This window comes from Ruditapes philippinarum, unplaced genomic scaffold, assembly GCF_026571515.1.
Source record: "Ruditapes philippinarum isolate M1 unplaced genomic scaffold, ASM2657151v2 ctg8845_1_1_1_1, whole genome shotgun sequence".
Taxonomy (NCBI): domain Eukaryota; kingdom Metazoa; phylum Mollusca; class Bivalvia; order Venerida; family Veneridae; genus Ruditapes; species Ruditapes philippinarum.
Genome location: NW_026867378.1, coordinates 16,271 through 28,736, shown reverse-complemented (window position 1 = coordinate 28,736; position 12,466 = coordinate 16,271). Strand labels below are relative to the sequence as shown.

General features: G+C 31.4%; 1 protein-coding gene across 1 annotated transcript; it reads left to right on the top strand.

The window, feature by feature from the left end:
• Positions 1 to 3,308: 3,308 nt before the first annotated feature.
• Positions 3,309 to 12,198, top strand: LOC132735891 (angiopoietin-2-like; the record flags this gene model as incomplete). Its single annotated transcript, XM_060722918.1, has 5 exons — positions 3,309 to 3,345; positions 9,012 to 9,145; positions 10,093 to 10,192; positions 11,677 to 11,835; positions 12,060 to 12,198. Coding segments are annotated over exons 1-5 (569 nt in total), but the record flags the coding sequence as incomplete, so codon positions are not given.
• Positions 12,199 to 12,466: the final 268 nt, after the last annotated feature.

The following is a 12,466-nucleotide window of genomic DNA, read 5'->3' as shown; positions in this document are numbered from 1 at the left end:
AAATATCCAATTTGGTCATTTTAAAGGAAAGAAATATATATATAGTAAATGATGTTGCATAATCCTTTTATTCTGCCATTGTAAAAAGTTTTAAGCTCAATGCAATTTTGGATGTCATTAAGATAATAATGCACCACGTGCCTAGGTCGCCCGTAGCCAAGTGGTTAAGACGGTTGTATTCAAACCGCTATTCGAACGCCGCCACGTTCTCTGTGAATTCTTTAATGTGAGGAAGCTATCCTGCAGGCTTACAAAATGTCGTGGTTCTATTCAGGATACGTCCATGCCTGAAATTATACACGAAGTAGCACCTGGGGTCTTAATTCACCAATAATGCGTGAACCTTTATAGTGTTGGTGTAACGTAAAATTCAACTATTTTGACATGCATTAACTTGATATTTTACTTTAGAGTGTGATATTTGCAATACATAAAAACAACATGAAAATGTTCTTTACATATTCAAATAGCAGTTTTTCGATATTAATTATTTCTTTTATTCAATACAATACCTTCTTTTTCTTAAAATATTATAATTAAATATCCAAATGTATTTCATTCATAGAGCACATAAAAGGTATGTACTAACCAAGGCTTTTACATTTGCCCTTTATAATATATTTTTGACTTGTCATATACTTACACGGTTAGATTTTATGTTTTGTATTAAAGGTACATTACGCCTTAGAAACAAACAAATTTGTCCTGCTTTAGAAAGGGCACACAAGTTTTGTAACATTAAAAGCATGGCTTTAGAGCACGTTAAATGATTGTCTACTACAGAAAGTAAGCTAAGCGCAGAATGTGTAAATCATTCGTCATAAAAACAGCATAATGGAAACAACGTAATATTCTGACTTCCATACAAAATACTAAGTCACTATGACAAAGAGTAAAATAGAATCCTTAAAGTAATCTCTACTAATTGCCAAAAGTCAAAAGAATCTGAGGCAAATAAAAGAGAGCAGGTCATTATCAAACTGATAATTTGTTTGGAAACTATAAAATGACACTAAAAATAAAACAAAGCTTTTGAGAAATAAAAATAAAAACATTTTTGGGCATAGTGCCTCTAAATGATATAATCAAGGACTCGGCAAAATGATTAAATGAAATGTCTCATGTCTTTGAGATATGCATCGATAACATGTTCGAATAATAATTTTCTCTCAAGAAATTTATCAAAATTTCTATCTTGTTTCATTACTAAACTAGGTTTTGTGCAACTGTATCAGCTCTATAATTATACTAAGTCTTTTAAGCCATATCTAATATTTCAATTTATTATGTCCATGTGGGCTATAATTAATTCGCATAGAAACTTACGACAGCTAAACACAGCTTCTATGTATTACCTATTTAAAACTGACCTTGCGTTATTGAATGCGTTGCACAATGGCAATTTTTCTAAGCACCTTAGAACTTTTTGTATATGTGTTACTGGGATGAAAGTGTGAACAGCGTTCAATTATGAATACCTGTGTATTAGTACAATTGAAAAGATGAAATAAACAAAAATGATTTGTTTAATATGATGCATGCATAAAATATTAATCATTTTAGCGTCGTTTCTTTAAGTCTTTTTAAGTTTTATATTTCTATCGTATTTTTGCCAGTCAATTGAAAATGTTCATAATCAAATGTTCATGTAATACAATCGGGGACATGACATAATTTAATAAGCGTTTTAAACATCGAAGTCGATTCTGTTACCTTGCTTTATTGTTTTCAAAAATGTGCTGGTAACCTTTTCTCCAAAACTTTTTTCACTGATTTATGTTTTTCCACACAAAAAACATAAAACTGTAAATAAAACAACATGTTTGATAATTTTGATATTTTGAAAATGTATTGAAATAGTCTTTTTTACTTAAGGCAAACTGGTTTTCGCATTTTAACACCAAGCTAAATTGTCTCCTAAACGAACTTATATATTATGTATCCAGTTCACAGCACGATCTAATCAAGTAAGGAAAGTCTTACTTATCTCCTAAACCATGCTACATTTTGCTTATCAAAAATGTCACGAGAAAGATAATCACTAACAACAGGCATGTCCTCATATTTATTAATGTGAAACTCTTCTAACATGATTGATAGCAAGAAATTCATATCATAAGAAAGAAACAAATTTCAATAATACCTTAGTTATTAATATAACATACATCATATCAGTATGGATCTTTATAGTCTTTTGCAGACACATTGTCAAAAGTAGTTTTAATTTGCACGGAATGATACCAACGTCGGTTATGCTAAATAAATAAACTAAATTAAATAATTATAAAATGTGTGTAATATTGTATTTTATTGCATACTTTTCAGTGGACTGTGAAATGATATGCTGGTAATTTCACAGACATTTGTTACATACATGTATAATGTTAACAGTAGCCAGAAACTATCTAAATGCAGATGAAAGGCATATGTCTGAAATGACTGGAAATATCTAGAAATACACGCGTGCTTGATTACGAGAATCATAAGAATTTATCTGCACATACCATTTAAAAAATGTAACATAATTCGTAAATGTTTACGGAATTCTTTTTTAACAAGGACAGAGTAACGTTATGATTTGATGACGTCATGAAGGTGTGACGTATGTCGGTTCGCTGAAAAACTAAGAAATAATGACTCAAAACCCGGGATAGAAAACTTGTTTGTTTTGTATATATGATCAATTTATATTTCACTTGTGAACATCGGCTCTTTTATTTTCACGGGCGGATACGCCACACATTTTATCTGGTGTTCACTCTGTGAAGTACATGTAAGGCTTACATGCAAAACAAACAAATATTTTCTGTATTATAAATAATCTCATCGATGACTACAGTATACAACTACAATAAGTTTATACATTATACATTAAATACAGTAATAAATAAAGATGTACAAATATACAACAACAACAGAAACAACAACATAAATGCTATAATCATAGCATGCTCATTGACTGTAATGGAAAGTGCATGTTACCGTCCACGCCCCCCCCCCCCCAACACCGGCTTAAGCAGACATTAACATTTCAACACGAAAATGGTGAAATTTAAACTTTTTTAACAAAAAGGTACATTCTACAATTATGGTTCCATGGAAATCACTAACACGCCATTATGTTGATTGTATGTAAGATAAGTAACTAAAACGAATGACATATTACCTCTTATGTATAAACAACAACAACAACGACAACAACAACAAAAACAAAATTGACGTAGAACAAACAAATATTTTCACTGATGTTAAAGATTATTGAGTACATGATAATAAATTTGACAAAGGTACCGGTTAAAAGAACACATATGGCAAAGGTTGGTATTGTGAAGCTAACACAGGCCGGTAAGTTAAAATATATTCCGTATAATTCTGTAAATGAGAAAGTTTTATACTCGCTGCTTGAGTAGAGATACAATTTTGGACCTTTCTGATTTTTAAGAGGCAAAAGTTTTTCTTGTTAATTCTAATAAAATTATCTGAAAATATTGACCATTTTTTTGTTTTTACTTACGTTGTTTCCCTAATAAAATGTTTATACTTTACCAGAGCTTAAACATTTTTTATTATATAGCTGTATGTATGTTTACGCGATTCTGTTTTTGTTTGCTTGAACACGTGCATTTATAAAAACATGTGATTTGTCATAACAGTGAAAAAAATAAAAATAATTATTTTGCTACCTTATTTGCTTTCCATTTACGTTGGTGATGTTATGGTGGGGTCAATGGTAGCTTGCATTTATTATTGTCTATGTACAATCGAAGCAAGTCAGCAACCTTTTCAATTTCGTCATTGGAATCTTATCCCCCACCCAAAGTTATAAGTTATTTAATTATAGTGATATTCAATTTAAATCCAATTATAAGTTGTAGGCGGATTACAGCTATATTAACAGTAGCTAGTTCCATCAACATTTTTTGCTCAAGAGGTTAAGATGTATTGTAATTGGTGTTACCTTTTTATATCTTTAATATGACGAATGAGAAGCTGAAACGTCAATGGTACTGGACTTAATTTAATTTTTAGGATAAAAAAGATTATTAACAAAAGCTGATTACATTTAAGATTTCCAAATTTGAAAAAAGTAGTTGGTTTAACATAATCAATACTTTCTTAAAAATTTATATCTTATAAAATATATGCTATTGAATTAAATGCTATTTTCGATTTTGCCTTGCATTTTTAGAAGTTTCATATATTTAACAATTGTTGACGAAACACTATGTTATAAAAGAATGTTGTTAAGGTACCTGAATTTTGATCTTTCATTCAAAACATAAAAAATATATATTGATTAAAAATCTTTCTTGTTTTGTCTCTGATGGTATCATACGAACGATGAGAACGATCTCAGAAGATAAAATGTGTATTGTTTAATGCACGAGCGAGAACTTCCAGTCCTTCATTTCTATGACCATGACCACTCGACCACGAATATGTCACATTTATTATTTGCAAATTTTAAGTAATCCACAGAGACCATTTCTCGAACTCTAATACCGATAGATCCATGTAACGTTTAAATATATTGTTGTTTTTTTTGTTTTTGTTTTTTTTTTGTAACAGTGCCAAAACTATATCTTTCATTACATGTAGCAACAATACTTCTATTTATGGTAACAAAATACAAAAAAGTATCCCTAAATAACAGTAATTCAGTACTTAAAATTTGAGATACTTTTAAGCCTGATGAAGAGTATTGTATAACTCGAAACTAGAAGCCAATAACAACTTTTTAAACTTGACCTGGTGTTGTACGTGTGTTCCTCACCTGCTTTACTCATTATTTTTTGTAAATATTTTAAAATGCTTTTTAATGATAGAAAACAACTTTATTTGGGCGATGGCAAGTAAATGAGCTTCAGTGTTGAATTGAAATAAAAAACATGAAATATTCCGACAGTGTAAGAATAAATATGCAATGGTACGGTCGATACTTTCACCCATATCTTTTTGAATTATGAATAAGGCAACCTGATAGGTTTTAAAGATACTACGTTTCTTAACCATAGACAGATGTTGTTTTAAAATATGTAACATGTGATGGTAATATATACTCAAAAATGAAAGAGGAGATTGTCTTTGCCATATGACAATATTTTATGAAGTATTCTACATAGAAAATTAACATGAACTTTTTAAAAAGATATATATCTTCAGCTTTACTAACAATCCAATTTGGACAGTTTTTGGCTTGTTTTCCTGATAAACAAGGAAGTTACCAAAATATAACTTAAAGGATATCCGCCAAAAAAGGATTTTTTTTGCTGTTTAATATCTTGTCAATTTAAAATATAATTATTATGGCAAAACGTTAGGTCATTTTTTCTGCTTTTGTTACGGTGGTATGTTTAGATAAAGCGGTTAAGTAGTTTGAATGGAAGCAAATTTACTGCTTTGTTCACATTTTGCTACTTTAATCACAAAACGTATTACATTCAACACTTTCGTTCGCTTTATATTATCAGGTTATGAAAATCAATGGACATTCAATTTACTTGTTAAGTTGTTTTCTTTCTTTCAATTATATTTCAGTTTATACTTGGTAAAATGTAACCTTATGATCTTCCAGCGTTTTGCACCAAATAGTTCCGAATATTAAATATAATTGAATCCCTATTAATCAATCGAACCTCGTTGTCATTTCAACCGAGTCCATAAAAGATCCATATCATATCACTTTTTAACTCTATCTAGCCTCGTTTTCATTTAAGGATGATTATAAGAATTGCAGATACTGTCCTGATTTTACTCGTCCAATACAGATTTGACAGTTATGAATTCAGTACTCAAAAATATATAATAATCGCATATTATTTTTTGCACATTGTAAAATACAGGCATATTTTTGTGTTTTTGTACGCGTACACAGCAGGGGAAATCCCATATCAGGGAAACTTTCATATAAATCTGATATTTGCATATAGTATTTTAAATCTTAAAACCACTGTGGACATAAAGAATTATAGCGAACCTGCTGTAAATAATGCAATTTAGTATAGAAACAATCTCGGGCTATGCCTGTGTTTGAGTGAGCATTTGAATGTAAGGCATATTGAACTTTGTTTCATTTTGTTTAATATCACGATTCCCTGACAAGATTGCATGATAAATTTACAACATTGAAACAGTCACATTTGAATGAGAAGTACTTTTTCTCTCAAGTTACTCCTGTATTTATCGCTAGATTTGTAACACATACTGTATCAAATAGTTTTATAATGTATTTAGTCTGATGAAGATAATGAGACACGCCGAAGAAGACAGCAACTACGACGATATTACCGATACATGTTTAAATCTTGTATCTCGAAATATTTCTGTCCTTTGACGTTCACAAACATAACGACGTTTTATCAATGCTACTTTGAGGCAAATTGGTTTGCCGAACATTGCAGTAAATTATTAAACGGTTGCGTAAACAATACGGACACTAAAGATTTGTTTTAAAAGCATATGCATATTTGATCTTCTTTTATCTTGTCATTTATATTCTGTTTACAGAATACTTAATACACCTGGTGAATTCTTTAAGTATTACGACAAAACATTCTGTCTCATTCGTCCATCCTTTGCACATGTTGTAGGTCTGGAAATTAACGAAAATCTTATGTAAAAATGGGCAAAAGAAAAGACACGGATGCAAATGGTGTTTTACTATATCTTTTGATTCTCATATCATATGTATTTACCATGATTACGGTTGATGCCATTTCCTGGACGAAATATCGATATGAAGGAAACTCCGTGGAAGTAACATGTGATTCCGAAGATATTCAGGTGATTGCAGAAAACGTTCCTGATCCATTTACATGCAGCAAAATTGGTTAATCCCGAAAGGTCCCCTCATTTTATTTTAAAAGCATAATGCTTTGGATTGAGAGTTTTGAACAGGAAAAAAATCATGCGGGGGAATAACCTTTCAACCGAAATTTTAATCAGCGAAAAAAATTTAATGTTTTCATTCAGGTGTTTATTTTATGGTATTAGGGAAATTGATTCCTTTAAACTGTGCTTTGGTACCTTAAACATGAAAATTTGAGGGTTTTTGCACTTTTCAAAATCCAAAAATTTTGTTTTATGGTTTTTTATTGTTTATTTTGCTTAGGGGACCCCCCCCTTTTAAAAATTTAAACTTTAAATGGGCAAGTGCCACTGCAGCTAGAAATGACCGTAATTCATTTTGTGTTGGATTTTTTGGGTATTTAGAGTTTTACGATTCAATCGATTGAATTTTAAAATTTTTTAACCCACGGGGAGTATAAAGAGGGATTTTAAATTTATTTTCACTTGATTCCCAAATTAACCAATCTGCGGTATTTTTCTTTCTTTTTTTTTTTTAAGAACAAATAATTGGTCGTTTTATCAAAAAAGTCCGAAAACTAAAAATATAAAACCCAATACGATATAAAACTTTTACACACAATTTTTTAATTAATAAAAAACATTTTGGTTAGAGAATAAAAGTACTTTAAATTTTGTTAGTATTTTGAATATGCATTTGACTTCTAATAAAGGCTCCTTGAGGTTTATTGACATGAATGGACTGAAATTGTTTTGTTGCTTTTTCCAGATAAATGTAAGATTTATAAGACCACTAATCTGGTTGCAAAATTTCAAATTATTTGCGCACTTCGTTGTTCAAGAATAATTATTCAAATTGCAAGAAATGCAAAAATTGAAAGCGTTTAAACGCTTTTCACTCACACCGTGCTAAGAAAAGCATAAAAATACGATTTACAATTTACAGTATATTTCTTAACTATCTTTGTATATATTTCTGTTTAAAGCGCCCCCACTCAAATTGCATGAAAGAAATTCAAATAATATGTCTTTAGGCTTTTTAACCTTAGTGGAGTCCCTTAATTATCAGTCTAACAATTCTTCTGATCTTTGCTTCACCCTACACCACTCTTTTGAAAAGATCTGATGCAAATGAAGTATATGGAATTCTTTAAGAACATATTTCTTTCGTTTTTTTTCACACTTATTATGGGTATATATTTTAAAATTATTTTTTGATTTCATTTGGTATAATAATGTTATATCAGAATAACGTATTCGTAAACAAATCAAAACCTAGGTCAGGGCTTGGATAACTTTATCCTCTGACTCTATAGAAGATTGATTTAAAATTGACAGTACAGTACAGTACAGTACATCATACTATAGTATATATAGTAGCATTGTTGTAATTGCATAAAAACTGGACACGCAAAAAAGTATATTAATATATGCTGCACGTTTATTATATGTGACTCATGGCGTAATATAAACATACCTTACTGCTTCTGATCAAAGGGACCGGCACAGTATTTGGATAGTTTAAAAAATGTAATTCTTAAAAAAAGTCCATAGTTTATATATAATATATAGACAAGGGATTAAACTCGCCAGATCGACAGAATGCAACAAGTTCAGTAAAATTCAAAATTGCAAAGTCATTCTTACGTAAATCATATTAAGTTTTATATCAATTTGCAACTAAATAACATCTGTAGACATCTAATTTCTAAGTGTAAAAATGAAAGTTAATATCGGCATCCATTAGCTATCACGTGACCGATTTTAAACGGACAATTTCATTGACTGATTAAAATACAAATCTGAGTTGGGTCACAGTATCGTCCAATCGGCGTTTAACAATCGGAGCCGAATATGTCTCATTGCTTTTAAAAAAAATATTTAAACGGAAGAGTAAAAAAGACTGAAAGTTTGCTATAATTGATTGATTTAAAAAAATTCCATCAGTAAGTTGTCTCTTTGCTTTTGTTTTATAGATTTATTGCGGGTTGGTACAATGGCATGGTTTAGAATTGCGTTTTTACTCGTAGAAAATAGAGTGTTGACAAGTATTTATTCATTTACTATCAAAATATAACTGACATTGCACAAACACGTTTACAGGAAATTGGTTTTGAAATTTCAATACTATCAATTCTAAATAAACTTTATTGTAAGGCTGATAATATTTCAAAATAAGTCAAGTTTATTTGAATTATTTCTAGACTTTTGGATCGACTGTAAGGACATATTAGAGATGGACACGTCTGCCGAAAGTGGTGTTTATGAAATTAGACTTCGTAACTCAGAAAAGATACCAGTTTATTGTGACATGACAACAGATGGTGGTGGCTGGACGGTATATTGCTGTGCATACTATCATAAATAATAACGGGTTTTTTAATAACTAAATAATTTTAATTTAAAAAAAAATATTTCTGTAAAATCATTATTATTCGTAGAGCACGATGTTTTTTTGTGTTTGTGGGTAGATCATTCGGAAAAATTTTATTCTCACCATGTCTCTAATCCAAAAACTTACAAACATGCGTCGGCGCTTTTCCAGTGAATGTAAACAGATAATCAGAGTCGTTACAGATCATTACATATACAATTATTGTTTGCAATATTTGAAAATCTTGAAAACAAAGTCGAGTATATGTCTTAAATGGGCTGTCTCAAATGTCGATCGCATAAACATATCCCGGGGGACTACTTGATCGTTGTAGGCTACTTTATTGTGTTAGCCAGAATAAAATACTTGACAAATTCGAGTAGATATTGGAACCCAGTGCATCAAGGAACTGTTTAGTTTAAACGTATTAATTATCTATCAAATCGACTTAAATTGTCTTTGATATTAATGTCAGAACATAAAACAATAAAAATACCGATACCTTAAAGACATAAATTTTACATTATTTTGTCTCATTTTAACAAGACTAATGTTTAAATGGTCCAGTTTCAAATAAATTCAATCTTAATTTGTCAGACAGCTATTCCGTTACCATCTAAGATGCCGCCGACGGTTTACAAACTGCACAAACAACTGTATTTAATTTTATGCATCGAATTTGTTACTGTCAAAAATAGTGAAACAGATTCAGGTTGTAAAACTTTAAATTTCGCTTGTTAAAATGTTGAAGGTGTCGTATAAATTATGCGATGTTTATGTCGGCGAATTAAAGGGGATATGTGCCAATGGAAGCTGCATATCATATCACATCACACAAACGTGCTGATTTATTTGTTTAAAAAGCTGTTTCTCCATTAAAAGTTTGTTAATTATATTGCTTGGTATTTTAGGTTATTCAAAACCGATATGACGGCTCTGTTGAATTTCAAAGAAGAGACTTATTATCGTACGTAAACGGCTTTGGAAACGTGAGCGGAGAATTCTGGCTCGGTATGTTTTTTGGTGTTGTTTATATCAATCTACAACAGTACAAAACTAAAATAAATCATGTCATATGGTAAAAACCGGTTTGTTTGTTTGGGTTTTACATCACAACGACATAGTATAGGTCATTCGGCGACGTTCGAGCTTTACTGGTGGAGGAAGACCTCAGGTGCCCTTCCATGCTCTATGTCAGGCACTAACGGGCACTTGAGTAGAACCACCGACGTTCCGTAATCTAGCTGGGTAGTTTCCTCACATTAAAGAATCCCAAGTCCCTGTCGGGATTCGAACCCACAGCGGTGAAAGGCAAGTGGTTGTGGTTTGAAGTCAACGACCTTAACCACACGGCCAAGGACGCCCCATATATAAAAACTTGTCTTGCCCTTGGAGTACTAAAATTATTCTCCGCCCCATCCAATTTTAAACAATTTTTGCAAAACTTGCTTTGCACATGTCAGTAGATTAGCCGATGAGCCTTATGATTTGTGGCAAATATACGAAGGTCACATTAACTTCGTTATATCAAAATGGTTTCTGACAAATATAACTCGATAACCTAATTGTTTTAGCCCTCAAAGTGCATAGATGAGAAAAATGGCCAAAAAGACATCATACAAGATGGTCTTCACTTCCAAAATGACCACAATGGAAATGTGATGTTAATGCGTTTTGGATTGAAATAAGCCATGCAAATTGTTAAAATATGCATTTAACATAAAACATTTTTACCATTAATGTGAAGATAGCACAATGACTTCTATTGATAAAAATTGAACGGTCTGTGAATGGTAATAATAAAATTTTTAATTAAGAACATCTGCAAATGTGTTCATACGCAGTAATCATAGAACTTCCAATGTGACACGTAAGTGCGATTCCATGAAAAGCGAGGTATGATCCACAATGAAAAGTGTGTGTGCCCTAAATGAGAAATAAATGGGCGGAACTACATTACACCGTGTTTTGAAAGGGGATCTGAGGTTATGAAGCCTGCATATCAGATACAAGACATCACCTGGCAAATTTAAAAATCAGGCAACATATGCTAGAGGTGACTATACAGTATTCAAGTAGGAACACTGGAACCAGTCCCTAGTTGAAAATGTCTTAAATAGAAGAAACTAATAACACCAAAGGCATATATACAGAAATGATCTTCAAGAGCATCAAAAATATAACATCTTTGATCATATGTGCGACTTTTACCGCCTACATGTGGCACAAATAACAATGATTAGCCGATAAAATAGAGAAAAATATAATATATTTAAAATGGTTATCCTCTACTCTCTGTTACAGCCAGTTGTATAAAATACAAGAATTTGTTGTTACATAATAAGATAATTTTAAAATACCATTGATAAAAATAAACAAATAAATAAATAAAAGAATAAACAACAACAAAACAAAACAACACGTGATGCAATCAGAACCTGGAAACTGGAATCGATAGCCTACATTCATCACTTAGTTTTGTGTTTTGTTTTTAGGTCTAAAGTATGTCCAAGAACTCACAGAACTACCGGCTGAACTTTGGTTTCATATATCAGTAATGAGCGGAGAGACAGCACACGAAAAGTATAATCATTTTAGACTCACTGGCACATCCAACATGCTTTCCGTAGATACACAACCCGTGGAAAAATCAGGTTAATATCAGAGATTTTTTACAAAGTATACGATTAAAATAGTATGTTTTCATTTTAACTAATTAACTTAAAGTACTAAAATAGCTAATACGTTTGTTTGTTTGTTTCATTTTACGCCTATTCCCGACAGTATTTCATTAATATAGGCGGGTAGTTTCCACGCTATACTACCAAAGCATCTCCCTTAAAGTCCATAAAAAATCATGGTAGTAAATGTTTTATAGGTATGGCGAGCAATGCAACTAATGTTTTCGGACAGATAAATGGAAATGAATTTCATTCATATGGTTCGTATGTTGGAGAATGTGGAGGGTGGTGGGCATTGCCAGATAGCTCCTGCCGTTTTATCAACTTCAACTTGAGGTATGACAACGTGGGTGCATACTATGGTGTAGTACAAAGCAAGTTAAACACTTCTAGAATGATGATACGAAGAAGATAGTTCAACATGCCTTCTTATGGCAATAAATCTTTGACCTCAAAATTATTTTGTCTTGTACATGTACTCTTTAGTAACTTTCAGTTTTAACTTTCAGTTTTCTAGGGGGCGTGAGGGATGTTGCACTTTATCATTATCCCTCATGTACAGACTCAATCAAACCGAGTCTCCAATTCTTATGTTATTTTGTTG